Raw genomic sequence first — 14,702 nt, 5'->3', positions numbered from 1 at the left:
CTGCATCCCCTTAACAATTGTATGTATTGAGCCGTACTGTATTGTACCCATTCTGCAATCTGTTAAATAAAGTTTTCATTCATTCATTCATTCACACAATTGTTAAGGGGATGCAGACCAGAGAAAGACTTTCGTCTTGTTTACATCAGGGTCCCCCATTTTCAATTCATCATAACATATATGACATACATGACATACAGATAGACAGTACTGCTACATCTATACATTTATGACATACCAGATTTGCAAATACAGTAATGTTTGTGATACAAAAAAAATCTTCCCTCCCCACTCCCCCATGCTGCTATGACACCCGCATTTTCCATAGTTACTGATGACATTATTTGACAAATGTCATTAATTTAATGCACTGCATCACTGAGCACAGGGTGACAGGTACCATCTTCCTGGACTTTTACTTTTGAAACAACACTGTGCAATATTACACTTACTGTAGACTTCTGTATATGTATTACTGTATATTTTATTTTATTCTTATTCCTAGGCAATTTGTTTTGTTATTCTTATCCGTGACTTGTTCTGTCTAAATGTTTAATGTGTGCGTTTGTAGTGTGAAATTTCCCTCGGGATAATAAAAGTATTTCTATTCTATTCTAAAGTCAAACATTTAAACAATATTAGACATTGTCGATAGTTGGAGAAATCTTTATTGATAAATGTACATTACCTTAAAAGTTCAGTGTGTTAACATTGAGCAGTTACATAAGATGCCATGGGATCAACAGGCAGCAGACAGCGAATGGGTTGTTTGACAGAGATAATACAGGTAGTAAAGTAGTGAATTAATTGACCAGGTATACTTATTTAGTAGTATATAACAGGTATATAACAGCAACATGCTGTTACTGAGCAGTTAACTATTTCACTCATAAATTACTGAAACGTCCAAAAGTATTTCATCGTAAAGTTGTAAGGGACGACGTTAGGAAAAACATTTTTACTCCACTTGTGATATGAAAACGGCACACAATGAGTTGATTGCAGGCGACCTTCAGGGGGGGGGGGGGGGTCAGTGCTCTCGGGGGGGGGGGGGGGGCATAGAACACAATCAGCTTGTTCATACCTGAAAAAGACGAGACGGAGGACGTTCTTGTCCATTTCACAGAGGGGTTACAACGCAGAGGGGCGAAGAGAACACAAGGTTGCAGAATGGAAAGAAAAGACGAAAGTACAAAGAAGAAAAAAAAACAGCTCACAGAACGATTAGGAACTATGGAGCCGACACAGACCAGACCACTGAGACGTTCAGAAGACAAAAAGCGTTTTAAGACAAACCGGCGAATTGGTCTTGAATCGGTTATGATGGAAGTCCGACCGGAACTCCAGCAATAAGTGCAAAACGCTGTAGAGGAAACGCTGTCATGAGGCAGAGGGAGCAGGGGGGTAGAGGGACACAACTCAGCCCATATCAGAAGCTTATGATGCTACTGGTATAGTATTTCAGAAGCTACTGGTATAGTATTGCTACTGGTATAGTATTTCAGAAGCTACTGGTATAGTATTGCTACTGGTATAGTATTTCAGAAGCTACTGGTATAGTATTGCTACTGGTATAGTATTTCAGAAGCTACTGGTATAGTATTTCAGAAGCTACTGGTATAGTATTGCTACTGGTATAGTATTTCAGAAGCTACTGGTATAGTATTGCTACTGGTATAGTATTTCAGAAGCTACTGGTATAGTATTGCTACTGGTATAGTATTTCAGAAGCTACTGGTATAGTATTGCTACTGGTATAGTATTTCAGAAGCTACTGGTATAGTATTGCTACTGGTATAGTATTTCAGAAGCTACTGGCAACAGACGTGGCTGCTGCTGTGAGCATGAGAAGCAGAGAGAAGGGGGGGTGGCTCTGTCGTTATGGGAATAATTTACAATTTTGTCCAAAGAAGAAAGAATGGTGAATTCTCTGACGCACAGACGCACTCCCCATTAGCTGGTTTATCATTCGTAACACAGTGCAGAGGTGATCCTGTGTGTGCAGGGATTACCTTTTCTTTTCTTTGGATGTTCTTCTATTTTCTTTGCATCTATGGCTACGTTCACACTGCAAGCCTTTAGTGCTCAATTCTGATTTATTGCTCAGATCGGATCTCTTTTGTTTGGCTGTTCACATTCTTTTTTAAATGTGGCCAATATTAGATTCTAGTGTGAACTAGTCACGCTCCTGAACCGCCCCTTGTAAACAAATGAACAATTAAAAAATTGTGACGAATGTCAATCTAGAGTGACGTAAAAGTCGCATGACTGCTCAGACTGAGGTCGCACTGCAAAACAAATCTGGCCTGTATCTGACTTACATGTGAAAGCCCAAATCAGAACTGAAAAGATCAGATTCCATGTGATTTGTGCTGTTCACACAGTCATGAAAACCCCCCCAGATCAGAGTCATAATGAGCAAAACAATCAGATTCGGGCCATTTTGCCTGCAGTGTGAACGTAACCTTATTCAGAAGCTTGTCATCTATTTTCTGGGCATTTGAAGAACTGAGAGAATTTGATTGGCCTGAATATGCCAACTAAAGGCAAGGTGGGAGGGGGGGGGGGTGCTGGACATGTCCCAGGTTGCCTATATTGTATCCGAGCAGAAGACATTAACCCTTTCACTTCCGCACTACCAAACGGTTAACCCTTTCACTGTGACAATACAGAAGGTTAACCCTTTCACGGCGACCGTCGGTCGTGTGATAGTAAAGGGTTAACCTTCTGCCGTGTGGCAGTGAAAGGGTTAAGAGTTCTTCCAGAAGAGGGTCACGTATCATATTGTGAAATGGTAAAAGAGTGTAAAACTGGGCAGCAAAGTGCCACCGTTAGAGCGGGAGTCCTCCGGACAAAAAAAAAGAAAAAGCAATTGCAAGATCGGCCACCAGTCATCGGGAGAGAGATCGACCCGACCGGACCGGACACACGCGCGTCACGTCGGCCCACTGATCCTGTCCCCCCCATGCAAAGTGTCCCAGAGTAAACACCCGACGTTCCCAAAAAGTCAATCCCCCGGGGGGTGCGATCTCAATCGGACCGCTCCCGGGTCGCCGTTATATTAAGACGGCAGCGGGATCTTATACGATCCTTCCCGATGTTTGAAGACGTTTTCGCAGGAGCGCGGCCGAAGCTACATGGTGAAGTGCCTCGTGTAGTCGTACTCTATGGTGGGGATGACGGCCTGGACGAACTTCAAGAAGATCAACAGGTACCTGCGATCTACGGTTAAGAGAAAAATGCTTCGCACACAGCGGACGATTACAAATCTTACCCGGTGGAGTTGAAACATAGCAGTACATGGGGGGGGCATATTAAAGCACAACATGGAACCATATTTACAGTTTGAATGTAGTTCTCATTTTTGATGAACAAAGGTTTGATTAAAATGTATCGTCATCACGCAGCACGAGTTACAGTACAACGAAAAGAAGTTTGGGATCCAACCAGAGTGCAAATGTAACAGTAGAGTGCAATAGTCATATACAATGTGGTGATTAAACTGGGTATAAGATATATAAATGAGTACTACTTAGTATAGTGCTAATCAGCTGTATGTACAGAGCTGTAGTATTATTATATGTACAGTACAGTGATACAGGTATAAAGACACTGGTAGTAGTTATAGACAGAGGATGAGCCCAAGCTGCACAAGCAATGAATGACAGCAAACTAGATCTTACTATAAAAGTGTTTAACCTCAAGAAGAACCTTAATCATATCGTATCTCAAACCCTGTCCTCTTTTCTTGATCCTCCAATCACCTGCTGGCAGGTCGTACACATGACACGTCGTCAAAACGTCACACCACTGTCCCCAGCATGCCGGCTGTCCCTTTTACACAGGTGCTGCTTCGGCAATGTAATAACAATGTAACAACAATGTAATAATGACCCTCGTTGTACCTTTTTATACAGAGCAGCGAGGCAGAATAATGGTGCAGCATTGCCACCTCAACAGGCTGTGTAAAAGGGGCTATAAACTACATACCAACTGTTTAATATATCCGTCTGTTTATATCATATCTTATTACATGGCGTTTTCACATTCGCCGAAATGCTTGCTTGTGATTGGTCAATAGCGCTCGTCAGAGGTCCGATATTACTCGATAACGGACCTCTGTGGAACAATAATGACCGCTGTGCGCAGCTGTTCGCAATCAAGCCCACTGACACACTGTTTCAGTGCAATTAGACACACCTGCCGGCGATAATAATAATCACTTTATTTGGGCTGACAGAGCCACAGAACAACTGCGTCTGCATTTGATCTTGTCTTGTCGATTTTGTAAAATGAATTAGGTATATTGTTAGTAAGTTAGCCATGTAATAAGCGGGATAATGTATAGCGATACTCGATCATCATCGCAAAATAATTGACCTTCACTGACGTTTAAAACACCTCGCCGAGGCGGCTCGGTATTTTAAACTCCGTGTCGGTCAATTATTTTGCGACAATGACCTCGTAGCTATACATTATCCCTTACATATATGACACAGAATGAAAGGACCATTTGAACTACCTGGTGGCACGGTGGTGTAGGGGTTAACACTGTCGCCTCACAGCTAGAAGGTCCTGGGTTCGATTCCCACTTGGGGGCCAGGTTTCCGCGTTGCCAGGTACCCAGGTGGGGGGTATCTCTCCCAGGCCTTTCTGTGTGGAGTTTGCATGTTCTCCCCCTCTGTGCGCGCAAGGGTCCCCCCCCGATAAGATAAACCCAATGGAAAAACATGCACAACAACAGATCGCTAATGCTGTAGTGTCCCTGACGAAGAGGAGCAGGAGCACTTGGATTGGTCCCGGGGCGCCGCGCACGCTGCAGCCCTCGTCTGCTCCCGGCTTCCCTTGGGGGGGGGGGGGGGGGGGGGGAAGGACGACGGGATGGGAAATGCAGAGAACATTTAATCAGCGACTCAGTGCATGTGTGTTCCCTGTGGGTCGCCCATCGCATGTGTGTGTTAAATCTGCATGACAAATTAAGACTTCTTCTTCTTCTTCTTCTTCTAACTACAGTGACTGTAACTTCAGTTGTTGGCAGCAAGGCAGGGGACTAATATATATTTTTGTATCCACAGTGGCTTAGTGGATTCATACATTCACCAGATGTTTCCGTTATTTGACCAGCCGAAACGGATGTAAACAAAGTGGACAAACAAAGTTTGTAAAGAAGGAAGCAACAGTCGTGATTGGAGGATCAAGAATAGAGGGCGGCGCTTGGTCAATTCTATAGGGATGGATACAATTATGATTGACAGATGAAATTCAACAGTAAGGATACATATGGACTCCGAGTTCTCCTCCTCCCTCAGCCACTGTCTCGATGATCTTCTTCATCACTTCAGCATGCCTAGAAGCAAACAAGTTGGATCAGCCAACATCAAGTGGCAAACCTAATTTCTGTTTATTTTGGCGAACATCTATTGGTGACAAGTGGTCATTGCAGCTGTAGTTCTGCACGGTATTGATTTGCTTTCCATCTTAAAAATTCACGTTAATTACAGAGTTAATATTCTATTAATTCCAAACAAACGGCTGTTTCTGCAAAACACATAACTTCCTGTGTGCCAGATGATTTCCCCTGGAATGTCCTACCACCAGACACCAGTGTTTAGAACAGCAAATATAAAAAAAACATTCATGAAATGGTTATAGGTAGAATCACATTTGGCGAAGGAGTGGCAAAATAGACATTTATTTATATGAAAATGTTCCAAGATTATTACTTTTTAAAAGAGTGCGTTCGGTCACAATGAATTGTGGTAAAAAGAATGCAATAACCAGCATCGCCAACTCTAATCAGTGCTCCACTGGAGACAACACCATCTGAAGCCCGCCTTAAAATGTGGAAGGAAAAGCTGTCCAGCCACGGCACCCACACAGCTCCACTATGCTCATTCCCCCCCCCCCTCGCCCCCTGCCGAAACCCTCCCACCAGGAGATAACAACTGAACTGACTCCGCTCGGGTGTTGGCCGTTCCAGGGAAGCCCTGAGCAGATGGGGTTATCTTAGTGGGCCGACCACGTGGGAGCACAGAACCCCAGACCATGGAGCATCTCCTTGGATGTCCTCTGTTAGGTGGACCCTGCACAGCACAGGACCCAGCACTCATCAAGTCAACAACATCAAGGGACAGCACTGTACCAAGCACCGGCTGGACGTTATACAAGCTGAATAGCTTCGTATATGGACACGAAAAGAAGAAGATCGCGGCCAGGTAGCGCGGCGGACTAAGCGTCTGTCTACCACCGCAGAGACACTGGTATCGAATCCAGCGGTCAGTATGGTCGGTCGTCCATACTGACACAATTGGCGGTGTCAGCGGGTGGGAAGCCGGTGGGTGGTATCCTGGTCGTTGTAAACAGCGACTCCTACAGGTCGGTCAGGGCGCCCGCACAGCGAGGGAGGGAACTGGGGGAGGTAGTGTGATCCTCCCACGCGTTACACTTCCCCAATGAGAGTCCACGCTGGCAGGTGAAAAGAGGCTGCTGGCGGTCTCCTATGTATCGGAGGAAGCATGCGATAGACTTCAGGGCTCCCTAGACCGGCAAGTAGGGGGCAAATGCGCGCAACGACCAGGAAGGGGAGGGGGGAATTGGCATTAACGACTAAATTGGGATGGGAGAAAAATACAGGAGAAAAACAGGAGGAGAAAAAGTAGACAAAAAAAAAAAAGAAGAAGATCAACTCTCTCTCACACGCCAGACCGAGGCAGTATTTCATGAAGCGGGACGACTCGTTTAGCCAGATAACATCGCGACAACATTGTCGAGTCACTCCTGAACATCCTGTTCCCACCTGCAGGGGTGAACGGAGCACATGGCGGGCGGGGGCAGGTTGGGGTGGTTCTCGATGGTGACCGTCTTCTTCACGTGGTCCTGGCTGATGTCCTCGTACATCTGGTCTACAGACAGCGGCTGTCGCTCCTGTTAATAATAATAATAATAGCACTGTATAGCACTTCTCATACAGAAATTGCAGTTCAAAGTGTTTCACAGCAGTAAAAAAAAAAAAAACACCGGTATAAGCACGAGCATAAAAAAGATAAAAAAGGCAGCAAGGTAAGGTAAATACGTTTTTCACGTTGGGATCTAAGATCCCAATAGTCCTCTCTGTTTACGGTTTCAGTTTCAGTTTGAAAATGCCTAGGCAGTAATGAAAATAATAAAATAGAATAGACAGAGTAAAAATGTGTGATAAAAGTTTTTTGGGAATTAGCTTACTGTCTTCTCCAGAGAGAGACAATAAGATAGATACCAGTTTCCTCTCTGTGTGTTCAGTAGAAAGCTATCTGGCTGCATGTTAGCCTAGCTTAGCACAATGAATGGAAGCGGACAGTGCCAGTTAGCCTAGGCATTGTCCAACTAACACCTCTCCCGAAGGCTAACCGGCACTGTCCGCTTCCATTCATTGTGCTAAGCTAGGCTAACATGCAGCCAGATAGCTTTCTACTGAACACACAGAAAGGAAACTGGTATCTATCTTCTTGTCTCTCTCTGGAAAAGACGGTAAGCTAATTTCCCCAAATGGTGGCGTGTTTCTTTAAAGATGGGCCGAGGCCAGAGCTGGGATTTCAACACCGACTGGCGAGGATGAATGAGGAAAGCAAGCGTAAAAAGAGGAAGTCATAACCAAAGCATTGCAGCTCATCTTCCATTCCATACTTCGTTGCGATGCACTTTAAAACTCAATTCACTAGCATCTATTAGTCAGTTTAAATCCTTAATAGCCAGCCATTTCACCACAGTCTGTGTTTTTTTTTTTTTATCTACTTTTTCTCCCCATGTTTCTATTTTTTCTCCCATCCCAATTTCGTATTATCCAATTCTTCCCTCCCCTGTCTCGAACGTTGCTAGACCATGCCTCCCACTGGTCGGCTGCAATGTGGACGAAGCCTTGCATCACGTGTCCCCTCCGGTACACGAGGCGGCAGCCGTCGCATCTTTTCACCTGTACAGCGCGATCTCTCAGTGGCGAGGAGTAGCACGTGGGAGGCTCACGCTGCCCCCGATACATCCTGATTCTGCTGTACAGGCGCACCAACCGACCTGTAGGAGTCGCCGTCCACAACGTCCAATCCCCACCCACCGGCTTTCCCACCCCCTAAGGGCATGCGTCCACTTAGCTCACATTTCCAGCTGAAAACGCTGGCAGTGAGCCGGTAGTACTGGGGGTGGAGCGCTTGCGGTGAGAAAAAAACAACGCAGCGCAAGCCTTTGTCTGAATATGCGCCCAGTGCATCGCTCTGAAAAGTTCAGACAGTTTCAACTTTAAATGCTGTGTGCGGCCGCACAAAAAAGCTGAAAGGCGCTGAAAAAAGAAGCCGACTGCAGCGCATTTCCTACGCTCCCTCCCCATTGGGATACATTGAAAAAAGACGCTTGCGCCAAGAAATATGAGGCAGGTGGATCCGCGCCCTAACACTGCCAATTGTATTAGTATGAACGACCAGCCAAGCCGGAAACAACGCAGAGAGCTGGGCTCGAACCCAGCATCTCCTGCATTAGTGGCGAGCACCTTGCCCACTGCGCCACTTAGCCGCCCTCTGTGGTTGTTTTTAATTATTTAAAATGTTTAATTGATTGGCTTTTGGCAAAAACACTGTTTTTGTATTTATTATGTTTTTGTATTTATCATGTGTTGTATTCCTCAACGCCAATGATCCTTCAAGATTAAATACAGATCGAATCGATTACAACATTTTTGGTATTTCGTTTCTCTAAGGGAGAAGCGATTCACACAGCGTGGCAGTGAATCTCTAGACTTTTCCAAATGTTCCAGTGACTGCATGTGTGATTTGTGCTTTCCATGTTTTTTTTTCAAAAAGTGATGCAAATTGTCAAAAATAATTATTCATACTTTCCCCACTCTTTCCACATGTGCAGAGAAACTTAAAGTGCATAAAATCCCCACTGAGCCTTCCTATATACACAGTCATATGAAAAGCCACGCCTTGTGTTGAAATCTGCTCAACGTGCTCATTTTGTTTTCCGCACACAAGGAGGGTATTTCTACCATCTTCCAGCCAGTTGTGATTTAAAGAAATACGAAGGGTTATGAAGTGTAATTTAAAATTAGGTTTGATTAGATTCAAATGTATTGTCATTATACAGCACAAGTACAATACAACATCTAACCAGAGTGCAAATGTAAGAGTAAAGTGCAATAGTAACATACAATGCACAGGTGATGAAACTGGTAAAAGGCTAAATAGTTGGTGATAAATAGTTGGTAATTGTGTTCACGTTGATTCTACAGACATCCTCGGATTTAAATAATTATAATAATAATAAATACAGCAATATTGGTATCATTAACAATTACGTTTTGCATTCATAGTCATGACTCAATGAGGCATTGTGAGTATTACACACACTGCAAATGACTAAATAAGTAGGAAGGAACTAAAACCAACTGCAATTCCAACTATATAGTGGAATAGACTAACGAATATATTAACAAATTCCATATAAATCTATAGTTTATTAACGATGCAGCAGCTGATGCAGGATATTGTGAGGATACTGTACATACGCGCGCACTCCGTAGCACGAAAGCAATTTGCGACAAAATGAGATTAGATTAGATTCAAATGTATTGTCATCATACAGCACACAAGTACAGTACAATAAAAATACGTTTGGCATCCAACCAGAGTATAAATGTAAATCGGTTGAAAATGTTGCAAGCTATGGTTATTTCAATAGTACATGCACCATAGACATTGATGTTATGATGAGTGGACGTGCTGCCTGTGACAAGATGGCCGCCGGTGAACTACGCTCGAGACTCCGCCTTGCACCATCTAGTTATATATATTATCTATGCTTCTGCCTGCGTGCCCTGGTGAAGTACCTCATCGTAGCCAAACAGCCAGAGTCGCGGGGTCTGGTAATATTTATCGTATGTGATGTACAGGTCATAGGTTCGGGTTTGGAGGATGTCTTCGTTCCCGTACTCCACTTTGCCTTTGGCGGAGTCCATCATTTTACTGGTGTCCAAGGTCGCCTGTAAAAGAAGACAGAAACACCCAGATAAAAGACGGACGGAGCATCGATCCCATGATCCCTTTGAAACCCAACCCGCTGCAAACATGCATTACGTTAAAAGCGCTCGAGCGTTTTACCTCATCTGTTTCCAATAGGCCGCTCTCCTCGTACTCTGGAAGGAGAGGGAGAGGGAGAGGGGGGGAGAGAGAGAGAGAGAGAGAGAGAGAGAGAGAGAGAGAGAGAGAGAGAGAGAGAGAGAGAGAGAGAGAGGAGACCTCAGTACATTTGACAGCGTTTTGGATTCTGTGATGGAAATGCTTAAGAGGAAACCGCAGCGCACAACTGCGTTTCATTAAAGGAACTAACTAACACGTTAGCCTAGCTTAGCACAATGAATTGAAGCGGACAGTGCCGGTTAGCCTTCGGGAGAGGTGTTAGTTTGACAATGCCTAGGCCATTCATTGTGCTAAGCTAGGCTAACGTGCAGCCAGATAGCTTTCTACTGAACGCACAGAGAGGAAACTGGTATCTATCTTCTTGTCTCTCTCTCTGGAGAAGACGGTCAGCTAATTTCCCAAAATGGTGGCGTGTTCCTTTAAGAGGAAACCGCACAACTGCGTTCCTTTTATAAAGAGTTTTTCCATCACGATTATTTATTTTTTTCAAAGACGCAGCACCTTCCATGTCGGCAGCCTCCCCGTCTTCGTCGTCGTCGTCGTCGTCGCCGTCGGCTCCAGACTTCACGTTCATGTTCATGTTGTCCTGGAGGAGCAGAGGTGTTGTGGTTTCAACAAGTCACATTTCAAGATTAGATTACATTCAAAGGCATCATCAAAAATATCGATTTTTCAATACATATCGATTCTGAATATTTAAAACAGTTTCAATACTAATTTCCCGCAATATCGATACTTTCTGCACTATCGATACCAGCTGGCACGCCGTCTTCTCTCATCCTACAGCAAGTTGTTGACGCACACACACGCTGCTCCCAGTGCATTGCCCCTGCCCCTCCCCCCCACAGACCCGTCTAGTGTCAACATCTCTCATTCGCTCTGAAGAGAGCAAGAGTGCAGCTCCTCTTTCAACATAGAGCGGCACGGTGGTGTAGTGGTTAACACTGTCGCCTCACAGCAAGAAGGTCCAGGGTTCGATTCCCGCTTGGGGGCCAGGTTTCCATGATGCCAGGTACCCAGGTGGGGTATCTCCCAGGCCTTTCTGTGTGGAGTTTGCATGTTCTCCCCGTGCTCGCAAGGGTTTCCCCCCCGATAAGCTAAACCCAATGGAAAAACATGCACAACAACAGATCGCTATCGCTGTGGCGTCCTTGACGAAGACGGACAGGAGCACTTGGATTGGTCCCCGGGGCACGGCTCACATTGACGCTCTATCTGCTCCCGGCTGCCCATGGGGGGAAGGACAACGGGATGGGAAAAGTGCAGAGAGACATTTCATCTGCGACTCAGTACATGTGTGTGTTCCTGTGGGTCGCCCATCTCGCGTGTGTGTGTTAAAACTGCATGACAAATAAAGACTTCTAGTCTAACAATTATATTGACATCACTTGAAAATGGCCCAGTAAACTATTCACTTTAGTTAAAAGCACGAGGCGTTGTCTAACGTTATGCAGCCGACTAGCTGGCTAGCTACTGATAGCTCATATCAACGGCTGATACCACCATTGGAGTTCGTTTTTGCCTGTTGGCTAGCTAGCTAGCTAACGTTAGCTACCTAGCAGCTGTAGCTAGCTAATACGGTCTGTGCTGGCTGCACCTTTTAATTCGCAATGGAGTGGAGCCAACTAACTGTACAAATCGAGGTGATTGGCTGAGACTGTATTTTGTACGGTTGGCTGGCTGGCTGTTGTGGATTGGGGTAGCCAGCTAGCTGGCTGGAAGTTCGTAGTGCAGTAGCTGGCTAGCTGGCTGTTGTTAACCCTTTCTCTGCCACGCTTATGTACATCCTTATACCATCCTCTGCCAGCTCTATTTGTCTATGGAGAAGTTCCCCTACTTTGTAGGGCTATAACTTTTTTAATTGTATTGCTAAATTGACATTACTATGGCCCATTCAACGTCAATTATCTATCGTTTAGGATGTAGCAACGTTCTACTTTTACATTCACATATTCATACTAAAATACGGTCTAAAGTATAAATATGTTTTTATCGTTTTCTGCAGCATTCTGCAGAACGTGATTTATAGCCCTAAATGCATTATATTGATGATCAAATACAGTTTGATAGTGATCGGCGCCAGATAAAACATTTCAAATGGACGTGCTTCTAGAAGTTACTACTTATCATCTGATGTTGACCGGATGGGGGGGGGGTCGTTTATAATTCCGTGGCCAACGTTAGATGATTCATGTAGTGTGGGTGATATGATCATCAGATCAGTTTGTATCGAACACGGTAAAAATAAACGCTGAAACTTACCCCAGTCTCCTCGGGCCGTTGGGCAATGAGCGTGGAGCAAAAAGATTTCTATTATGGGATGTTGAAATATGCGATCCATCTCCAGGTTGTATAATAGTATATACGTCCAAATCATGTTGTTTATCGAGTTATTGGTAACGGATCGCTATCCATTGTGTCGAGCTCGAGTCCCGGGAGCTATAGCGAGTGGTCGGACCGAATTTGGATGAGCACCAGTTTCCGTTTCCGGTTTGCTGTTTGGGCGATCCGCCGATCGGCCACCAGATGGCGCTCTTGAACCGTTGGAGAGTTGAGAGGGGATCAACAGTAGATCTCAAGTCTCCGCGGGAGAAATATGATTGCCATCACAGATTTGTGAAATATTGATCTCAATGACGTGTTACGGCGTCATTGGCAGATTAAGCATGGCGGGGAATGACGAGTTACGGCGTCCTTGGCGATTAAAGGGTTAAAAGGTAGCCAGCTGGAAGTTCGTAGTGCAGTAGCTGGCTGGCTAACGTTGGCCAATATAGCTGTAACTGAACGCCAATGATGCTAGCCTTATGTGATCTTATGAGTTTCAGTTCATAGGAAAATACTTTGACTATAATGATCAGAAGTAAATTAACTTAGATGCTGTTATGCTTAACACGCATTCCTGGTTAATTGAAAATGGGGGACCCCGATGTAAACAAGACTAAAGTATTTTTCTGGTCTGCATCCTCTTAGCAGTTGTTTTGTATTGAGCCGTACTGTATTGTACCCATTCTGCAATCTGTTAATAAAGTTCTCAATCAAAGTACTATTAACATTACTTAATTTCTAAGATTAGATCATTTAGTTATTTTTAAATGCCTGATCTAAAGAGAAACAAAGGGTTTTAAAAGTGTTATATTTATCTTCTCTTATAATACCAGAGAGAAGGTGAGGAGAATCGACCAGCAACAAAAGCTAAAAAAAAATAAAATAAAAAATGTAATAAAGAAATGTACAATTTAAGATTAAAATCTTTCCCCTGTGGTATCGAAAATGGTATGGAATATCGATACTTTTCAAGGTATCGTATCGAAGTTAGAAATTCCAGTATCGTGACAACACTAATCATCACACAGCACAAGTACAGTACAACGAAAATAAGTTTGGCATCCAACCAGAGTGCAAATGTAAGGGTAAAGTGGAATAGTAATATACAATGTACAGGTGATTAAACTGGAGTATATATATAACCGAGTACTACTGAGTAATAATGCTAATCATATGCATGTACAATGTTATAGTGTTATAAGATAAGATAATCATTTATTGATCCCCTTGGGGAAATGCGGGTGTCAAAGCAGCATACAGGGGGATGCATAGCTTCACAGTTATTATGTACAGTGATACAGGTAGACAGATACAGTATGTACAGATATAGATATAGTATCTACGGGTATGTAAAAAGGATTATATGCAGGTATATTCAGACAGATGTGGATAAATATATATATATAATATATATATACAAATATGGTGTATACAGCATTATTGTACATGCTGCCATACACAGATATATGGGTAGACTATAGTTTGAGGTAGGTAGTCATGATTGCACAAATGGTGTATAAAGCAAGACAATCTACTACCAGGCAAGATCCAAAACATTTTCATAGATAGAGAAGGGGGGATACAACTTAAGAGGGAGATTTAACTTAAAACAGCCGACTGTACACACCACTATGAAGAGCATGTGCATATCTGTCTGTGGGGTGAAGTTGTGGAATAGTCTACCAGGAGTTAAAAGAAAGTAAAAAATACTGCTAATTTCAAAAGGAAGTACAAACAACTTATTCTTGAGAAGTATGCCGTGGATGGTTAACAGAGTGTTTCGAATCAAATTGAATAGATCAATTGTTAAGAAAATGTATTGCTTATTGTTGTTAATTATTATTATTATTTTTTTTTTTTGGTCGATAACGAAGATCAATGATAAATATAAGATGATGCACTAGGTTAGGGTATTTACAAACTTGTAGCTTCAGCCCTAACCTTTATGATTTGTGTGTTTGTTTTACATGCTAAATGTAAACATGCTAAAATCCTATAATTCGGATGATTACATTTAAGGCTTTTTAAGACCCCACGTGGAACCCAGAGTTATCGTAAATATCATTCTACAGCGATTTCCCATTTACAAAGCACGTAAATCAGACCAAGATGAACCGTTTACAAAGCATATAAATCAGACCAAGATGAACCGTTTACAAATCACGTAAATCAGATCAAGATGAACCATTTACAAAGCACGTAAATCAGATCAAG

General features: G+C 43.4%; 1 protein-coding gene across 1 annotated transcript in view; it reads right to left on the bottom strand.

The window, feature by feature from the left end:
- Positions 1-601: 601 nt before the first annotated feature.
- The window catches only part of atg3 (autophagy related 3), a 30,032-nt gene continuing 15,931 nt past the window's right edge, over positions 602-14,702 (bottom strand). The window contains exons 7-12 of the mRNA XM_084316484.1: positions 10,665-10,749; positions 10,125-10,159; positions 9,854-10,006; positions 6,797-6,924; positions 5,279-5,347; positions 602-3,215 (exon numbers count right to left, since the gene is read on the bottom strand). Coding sequence (XP_084172610.1) covers positions 3,134-3,215; positions 5,279-5,347; positions 6,797-6,924; positions 9,854-10,006; positions 10,125-10,159; positions 10,665-10,749 — 552 coding nt within the window. The 3' untranslated portion in view covers positions 602-3,133. The remainder of the gene's footprint in view (positions 3,216-5,278; positions 5,348-6,796; positions 6,925-9,853; positions 10,007-10,124; positions 10,160-10,664; positions 10,750-14,702) is intronic.

Source organism: Notolepis coatsorum (genome assembly GCF_963971535.1).
Source record: "Notolepis coatsorum genome assembly, chromosome: 1".
NCBI classification, from domain to species: Eukaryota; Metazoa; Chordata; class Actinopteri; order Aulopiformes; family Paralepididae; genus Notolepis; species Notolepis coatsorum.
The sequence above is the reverse complement of the archived record's forward strand: the minus strand, read 5'-3'. Positions and strand labels throughout refer to the sequence as shown.